The sequence below is a fragment of the Liolophura sinensis genome, chromosome 10, assembly GCF_032854445.1.
Source record: "Liolophura sinensis isolate JHLJ2023 chromosome 10, CUHK_Ljap_v2, whole genome shotgun sequence".
NCBI lineage: Eukaryota > Metazoa > Mollusca > Polyplacophora > Chitonida > Chitonidae > Liolophura > Liolophura sinensis.
This window is the reverse complement of record NC_088304.1, coordinates 3,376,584-3,385,543: the sequence shown is the minus strand read 5'-3', so window position 1 is coordinate 3,385,543 and position 8,960 is coordinate 3,376,584. Positions and strand designations below refer to the sequence as shown.

The 8,960-nt window shown below is 38.0% G+C and overlaps 1 protein-coding gene across 2 annotated transcripts in view; it reads left to right on the top strand.

Moving 5' to 3' along the window:
• The first annotated feature begins 1,884 nt into the window (after positions 1-1,884).
• Positions 1,885-8,960, top strand: part of LOC135476691 (T-box transcription factor TBX2-like) — a 41,301-nt gene continuing 34,225 nt past the window's right edge. Inside the window, exon 1 of one of the 2 annotated variants that reach the window (XM_064756802.1) lies at positions 1,885-2,213. In XM_064756802.1, the coding sequence (XP_064612872.1) occupies positions 1,885-2,213 (329 nt within the window). The remainder of the gene's footprint in view (positions 2,214-8,960) is intronic. The other variant, XM_064756803.1, reaches the window with a different exon arrangement.

The window sequence follows — 8,960 nt, the reverse complement described above, 5'->3', positions numbered from 1 at the left end:
TGCCTTCATATTTTAGTATAGGGACTCCTCCCACCTTGATGCCGACAGCAGTTGTATGAGTGAAATGTTCTGAGTACATCGTAAAACACCGATCAAATAAATAAATAAATTTAGGGCCTACGACTTAATAATTATGTGTAGTAGTAAGTCTTTATATTTAATTTCGGCATATTTTATCATGGCTTTCGACTTCATTGTTTCGCAAAGTTGTAAGCTTTGATATTTCATTATGGCATTGTAGGCCTTCACATTTTCGTAGCGCCTGCAACTTTATAGCTTAGTACCGTGGTGCGTCTATATATCTAGTACGCCTCTATAGCACTGAACGGTCACACTGCTCTTATAAAGCTATAGCATACGTTCATGTACATCATGCAAAGAAAGTATAAAAAGCAAAGCAGCTTGACTGCAAACTACATAGCCTCATAATAAACAGTTCATCAACTTCCAGTATGACTGCTGCTAAGGATGACTGAGTCGCGTTTGGACGTGGCCCATGAGGATGGCTTGAGGAGTTTGCTACACTATAATAGTACGTGTGTGCTAGAAGTGTTGGTTTTATGTCCGCTTTAATAAAAGCAACCGCGATATGTACGATTCAGTCGAGGTCACACTCGGTCGGCGGTTTTGGCCTGCGCTGTTCAGGCTTCCTGGTGGCCTATCACTGGCTCACCAGAACACATGTTCTATCGAGCATAATAACATGACATGCGTCATTGTAATTACCCTGGTTTTGACTATGCCTGTTCCAGGGCGCCCCTATCGACTAGCTAACAAATGCACGGTCGAAGTAGCAGACTGGCGGTGCGCAAAAAAAAAGAATACAACTAACAGATATGGCGCCTGTAGTTATTATGTATGCATTCTAGAGTGCTGGCTGGGATTGGCCTATAACTCGCCTTCTCAACCTTTCTTATTTTTCCTTTAACAAACCATCACACGTAATGGGACGTACTGGATCCATGGCTTGAGCCGCTCGCGTTGACAGGATGTGTTTTAAAGTGTATGAGAAAATGGATGGAGGTTGACAGACGCTCAAAGCTGAAAACCTTCCCCGTATATGCGATAGGTGACGCATTACGACGCATTTTTTACCCCTTTCTCTGCATCAGGATGGGACATTGAACTTTACTGAATTGCCATATGATTGTTTTACAGCTTCCACATTTTGCGGATTTTTTTTATAAAAATCTGTTTTGAGACGCCATTGTGACGAAAAGCTGTGTCCGTGTCGGTTCAGATTTGCGTCGGAGCAAATTGCGTTGCCGAAAAATACGATTTCAGCTTCATTTGGCTAGCAACCAGTTGTTGTTGTTGTTGCTGCTGCTGTTGTGGCAGCAAGTGTTGCTTGTAGCAGCTTATGTGGTCACTCATTTCCTATGGATCGTTTACCTTAGCAGCACTGATGTCATGATCTTGTCTTCGATGAAATATTAAGTGGCAAAGGCCGGCGTGAAAGGCTATTGGCCAAGCCCCGCTATAGCGCCGTCGACATATGGTTTATGCCGGCTTGAAGTTCTAAGATTGCGCCAGCAGGAGAGACGGACACTTCAGGCGCTGTCGAGGAACACGCCTCCGACATAGAGCGCACCTAAACACATGTACCTGCCGTGACCAATCGCTGAGGAAAACTCATTAAGGTGATGAGACGGTGACGAAGTGGTCACCACACCGGAGTCCACATAGCAGCCTCTTTACACTTCACAGAGGCAACAGTCGCACAACCCAGCTTCTTGTAATCTTAAGCCGTGGAGAAACAAAAACCACACAGACCGAGAAGGGTGCCGACTTTTTGGCAAGAAACCTTATACATTCCAGTCAGCGGGTATTAGTTTGCCTCAGCATATTTTTTTTCCTTTTAGTTGTTGGTTTCCTGAATGGACAATGGCGTACAATCCGTTTTTCTTACATCGCCCGTCGGAGTTCAACATGAACTCCTTCTTAGCTCAGCAGCACGGCTACCTTCCCGCCTTCCCCTTCCCTACGACCGGATTACCACCGTCTCTGATACCCAAACTTCAGCAGTCCATGGTAAGGTCGCCTCTCACCGCTGCCGACATGCTAGCCCATCATCAGCATCTAAGGCCTCTCAGGACCCTTGAGCCTGTTGAGTCCGACATCCAGGACGATCCAAAAGTGGATCTTGACTCCAAAGATTTATGGGACCAGTTCCATGAGCTCGGAACGGAGATGGTCATCACGAAATCCGGCAGGTAAGTTTGACACATCCTTGTATACGTATAGGTGAATTAAAAAGACCTACAACAGGTGTTTACCAATATTTGAAACCCAACAAATAGCCAAAGAATAGACAAACATACAGGACATTACAAACGCTAATTACACTTCAGCCAATGCTACTCCCTGCTGTAGATAAAACTCTTAACTTTAAAAAAAAAAGAGCTTTAAAAAAAGATTTGACTTCATTTTAGAGTTTCAAGAAAACTGACTTCATCTTTTGAAGTGTGTGAACCGCTTAACTTGACAGAAGTGAGGTAGATAAACGAAGACAGGAGCCTGGGGAAAATGTTAGGGAGTCATAGACGTCTAATAATTGATGGTGGGGTAAATTAGGAGAATAAAGTATACAGAGAGGTTATCGGGTTGTGTTGTACAGGGGGGTGGAGACGAAAGACGGATCCCGGTTCCACCCGAATGCCCCCATCGTCGGGAGACGGGTGGGCTCTGTGCCTAGCCACGTGCCTATGGCTTTTTACCGCGGCTTTCTTTTCTGAGGGTACAATGGTGCCCCTGGGTGCGATCTGAGAGGGCTTACGGCCAAAACCAATTATTTACATTTCCGAGAGAAAGGATTCCTTAAGGAGCGACATTAAGGCTGCTTTATAAAGCTGTAGAGGAGAACCTGGTTTTAGTTCTGACACAAGAAAAGCTCGGTATTTGTCCCGAATCTTGTCGAGTAGACTAATTGTCAAAGCGACAATGCGATACTGATTGACGTCCACTGGACGACATTTTGAGAATAAAGCACGGAACAATTCTGTCAACTTGTCGCCATACTCCGGCCGTATGGGAAAACCAACACAGACGGCTATATCGCCCTTCCCTCCAGCCGCCGCCCTTCTCCGCTCTTGTTACAGAATAGTCACTGCATGAAACAATGTGTTTTTCAAAATGAAAACCTGACTCCTTGAAAATTCGCCTGGAGCGGACTGGCGGCGATGCGTCGCTGTAGGTCCGAGGCGACTTTAGAGTCAGGTCAAGTATTAACACAGACCCAATCACTTGGGCGATTAACATACATCAAAATTCTGCCTTTGCTGATATAGCATCAATCTGTTTTTAGCTCAGCTCTTTTGTAAACTTAAGGTGTTCAGTGTTGCGAAAAGTTAAGATTAGATGTAAAATTTAACTAAACTTATTGGGAATGATGTTAAAATAGATCGATTAAATTTGCTTATTTAAAATGAAATGTTCCGCTTTAACTGCATGCATTAATACTTTTCATTTTATCCATTTTTAGCATAGAACAAAACACGATGGAATTAATTTCTAACCTTTTGCGTTGTAAATCTAAAACTTACAACACACTTTTCTGTAACAAATACCCGCTTCTCCAAATAAACCAAAGGCTCAAAATGCTCATAATTTACAATTTGCATTTTTATGCAAAAATGTTCTCTGAGCAACACATATATTGTTTATATTTTCTTATATCTTTGATCACTACCAGCGTAGGATACTTTTCAGATTTCAAAATTAGTATTTCTGAAGCAGACGTCGAAAGACCATGTAAATTAGTGAGTTTTCGTTCATTTACTAAATTGTTCCAACAATCTTCTCCATTATTAACCTCCGTGCCCCGATCACCTGCAGGGTAATCCCGTTGTATCTGGTTCTCAGGAAAATGTGTCTATACTCAGTATGTAATTTTTTCCCAATGTACTTAATATAATAAATTAATTATTTATATTACACTAAAATAAGTATTTTAAAATGAGTAAATGAGTACTAAAAAAGTATTCTAGCTTGGCTCATGATATGAATGATATCAACACCTAAACTCTGTTAATAAAAGTTAATTTATGTTAAGAGTCATGCCCTTGGGGCGGAATTATTACTAGATAACGAATTTCTGAGTGTTTCAAAATGTCTTTGGAATCCATGTTCTTTCTTTTGATCTTCAACATCGAAAAATATTGCTTTAACTTAAAATTCAATCCAAAATTATTGCAAGTCATTTCAGCATTAGTTATTAATAAAACTACTCTCTTTTGTGGATAAATGTTAGATTTGTTGTATGAATACGATTGTAAGAAAATGACGAAATAGAACAGATGTACATTCAACGACGGATTGTGGGTATCACAGAATGTACTTTACACCTGAAACGTGCGATAATGACAATTTTGACCGAATAAAAAACAGTGTTCAAAGTTAAATTCCCTAATGACTCGTTTCATTTACAGAAGCTAAGATTCACTAACGAAACCAAAGCGGTGTCAAATGATTCGTCAATAACGCAACCGAAGCAGTGCCCAAAGTTAAATACGTGAAGATTCGTTTCATTTACAGAATTACGTCAACGCAAGTTCGTCAATGCAAGCAAAACAAGCTTGAGTCCCATGCCTCGTTTCTTTAACCAAATCCCAAATTCGTCGACGAAACCAAAACAGCGCTGAAAGGTTAATTCCAAATCATTCATTTCCTTAACAAAATCATATTAGTTTTGTGTGAAGAATTAAATACAATATAAAATTGAACACGAAAAGTTATAGATTACGTTCAGAAATATGGATTAATTCATATATGGAATATTAATCATATAATAAAGCCGGTATATGGACTTGGATGATCATTTTCAGCTAGGCATTAACTTGATAATAGTCAGGTAGCATGTCAAACGCACATGTAGCCGTTGATAGAAGTTTGTTGATATAATCCCTTTGCCAAGTTTAGGGCAAAATGAACTGTATACTAAATGAGCTTCAAAGTGACAGGGTACATGATTAAATTAAGATTAAATTTAAAAGAGTCACGCGTGTGAAAACTGTCATGTTAAATTTTGTTTAATTAAATAAATGAAAAAAAAAAACCATTTTCACCAAAACTGTCACAATTTTGCAGAGAATGTGATATGTCAAGAAAATTAATAAAAAGGTTAATATTATTTATAATTACTACATCCTGCTCGAAATGTTATCTTACACATCTTGCTGTATATAGTGTTTAGATTGTAACAGTTGTCTGGGCATAAACGGGTGCAAAGAACTGTTATCTAGATTTACATATGTATGTATGCTTGGGTTTTTCTAGATTTGCATACAAGGAGATTTACTTGCTTCAGTCCGAAATCTAATTGTATCAAAATTCGCAACGAAATGTATAACATTTAGTTTTTAAAATTCATATCCTTAGTGTCATGCAGGATTGGATATATATGCTTAGTGCTCGCATAACAAACGCCTAAAGCAATTGCGGTAGCAGATATTTGAACATGGAGTGATTGTTTTTCCGTAGAAACCGTTATACAATCTCATAATGTAGAAGCTTTACACGATCTGCAATTTATCCGTGTATGAAATCATCCATGAATGCTGTTATAAATGGATATTTTGAAAAATTTAGCCAAACCAGATGTTGTTCGCTATCATGTCCTAGGGCACGGGTATTCTACAACTTAAGTATGGAGGACTTTAAATCAATATACGCGGTATAAATGTGGAGCGTATATAACTGTGGTATTTTTTTTTAATAGTTTATATTTAATACATTAAATAAGTTTATTCCTTGTTGGTAATATTTCGATAATGTATATTACCGCCGTGAGAATGCATATACATGGACGTGAAGTAGTCTTTTCCATATCTAATTATTGAGGTTAGTATATACTTAGTGCAACCATGCCTAAGACACGACTTACCTAAGGCAAGTAAGCTGCCCCAGCTGAAAACCCTTGAACTTGAAGGCATTCTCTTATTAATTAATACATTTAAAGATTTGAACGTTTTTCAAATGATTGCCTTTTTCACGTTGATATACCAGAACTGATTGTTCTGCATGTTTCCGTAAGAAGACAGAAGACAGAAGAGCAACGGTCATTTTCTTTAATATGATTTTTGTTTCGTATATGACAAGTGTACCTATGTATTTTCATTATGATTAATAGAATAGTATATCCAAGAGAATGAAAAAATATGCAGTTGTGAAGAAATTTCTTTCTGCGATTATTCCATGAAAGGAATAAGGGAACCTTTTGATCAAAACCAAAATATCAGTCGTAATGAGTTTGACAAATCTTGCATTCATATGTCTGATTTTATCTACACCACTCGAACTGACGGAATCCAACCACGAATCTGCAAAGACAGATCTAAAATAACAAGCCAGTCAGTTTAACAAAATTTAGTGAGGCGGTTATTATTAATGTATCCACTGTGTACAACACGTACAAGTGTCCGTTAAAGACAGGTATTTTTGTGAGGCAGTTATTGTTTTTTTTAGAGAGCTTTTGTAAAGAGTAAATCAAATTTTCTTTCTGAATAACAATAAAATTCACAGGCGTATAACTCGCAATATTATACGAGTTTTAGGTTAAAATAATTCGTACTAGACGAGTACATTGCCTTAAGCTATGGAAATGCGACGACTGAGAACAACATTAGAAAAGCTTTCCACTTAACTGAAGCACTGACAAATATAAAAGACTGCGGCAAACCCAGAGCATTGACCACAGTGTGATGGTGTATGGTCACACGTACATTGTCGATAAAAATGCGGCTGCTTAACACTTTATAGGGTTTTATTTCAACTATTCCTGTATATGCTCAAAGGTAGCAATGTATACCCGTCCTAGCAACATGGCTTAAGTAGAATAAGAGCAAAACAAGGGCACTTTCGGAAAGAGCTAATGATATCGGCATATGTACAGTCATGTAAGTACTATCTACGCGTTAGAAGTCACGTCAGTAACACAGTATTTACTCTCCGTGCTACAATGAACGTGTTAATATAAGTTATGTAAAGTCGTATCATTTATAAGGAGTCATTCCAGTCGCACATAACACGTGGTGTGCATGGATATGCCATACTGAACGTGTCAGTTAGCATATGTGATGTAAAGTCCTATCATTTATATGGCATCCTGTCAGTCACACATAACACAGGGCGTACATGTATGCCATACTGAACGTGTCAGTTGGCATATGTGATGTAAAGTCGTATCGTTTATATGGCATCCTATTAGTCACACATAACACAGGGCGTACATGTATGCCATACTGAACGTGTCAGTTGGCATATGTGATGTAAAGTCGTATCATTTATATGGCATCCTATCAGGCACACACAACACAGGGCGTACATGTATGCCATACTGAACGTGTCAATTAACATATGTGATGTAAAGTCCTATCATTTATTTGATGGTGTGTCTTTCACATATAACACACGGTGTGCATGTATATGACATACTGAACGTGTCAATTAACATATGTGATGTAAAGTCCTATCATTTATATGATGGTGTGTCATTCACATATAACACACGGTGTGCATGTATATGACATACTGAACGTGTCAATTAACATATGTGATGTAAAGTCCTATCATTTATTTGATGGTGTGTCTTTCACATATAACACACGGTGTGCATGTATATGACATACTGACGTGTCAATTAACATATGTGATGTAAAGTCCTATCATTTATATGATGGTGTGTCATTCACATATAACACACGGTGTGCATGTATATGACATACTGAACGTGTCAATTAACATATGTGATGTAAAGTCCTATCATTTATATGATGGTGTGTCATTCACATATAACAGGCGGTGTGCATGTATATGACATACTGAACGTGTCAATTAACATATGTGATGTAAAGTGCTATCATTTATATGATGGTGTGTCATTCACATATAACAGGCGGTGTGCATGTATATGACATACTGAACGTGTCAATTAACATATGTGATGTAAAGTGCTATCATTTATATGATGGTGTGTCATTCACATATAACACACGGTGTGCATGTATATGACATACTGAACGTGTCAATTAACATATGTGATGTAAAGTCCTATCATTTATTTGATGGTGTGTCTTTCACATATAACACACGGTGTGCATGTATATGACATACTGAACGTGTCAATTAACATATGTGATGTAAAGTGCTATCATTTATATGATGGTGTGTCATTCACATATAACACACGGTGTGCATGTATATGACATACTGAACGTGTCAATTAACATATGTGATGTAAAGTCCTATCATTTATTTGATGGTGTGTCTTTCACATATAACACACGGTGTGCATGTATATGACATACTGAACGTGTCAATTAACATATGTGATGTAAAGTCCTATCATTTATTTGATGGTGTGTCATTCACATATAACAGGCGGTGTGCATGTATATGACATACTGAACGTGTCAATTAACATATGTGATGTAAAGTCCTATCATTTATTTGATGGTGTGTCTTTCACATATAACACACGGTGTGCATGTATATGACATACTGAACGTGTCAATTAGCATGTGTGATGTAATGACGTATCAGTTATTTGGTGGTATGTCATTCACATATAACACACGGTGTACGTTTATCATATGTTACACTGACCATGATATGATGTCTGGTATGATACTGATATGAATTCATATAAAAATGGCACGATTTCATATAAGCTATATATAGGCCTACACTATGATATATCAGATGTAAAGCCCATCAGTTACAGTAAGTCATATCAATCACGTTCACCATACGCTTTACACGTGCGACACATTGAACGTGGAGTGATATGAATGTGGATTATGTTATAAGTGATGTCAGTCATATAAAGTACTTTGTACTTGTATACCATATTGAACGTGTTAAGCTAACACCAGTCAGTCATGTCAAGTCTTATCAGTTATATCAAGTCATATCAGTCAAACGAGGAAAAACTGTATTCTGATGATAGTGCCGATGACAAGCAT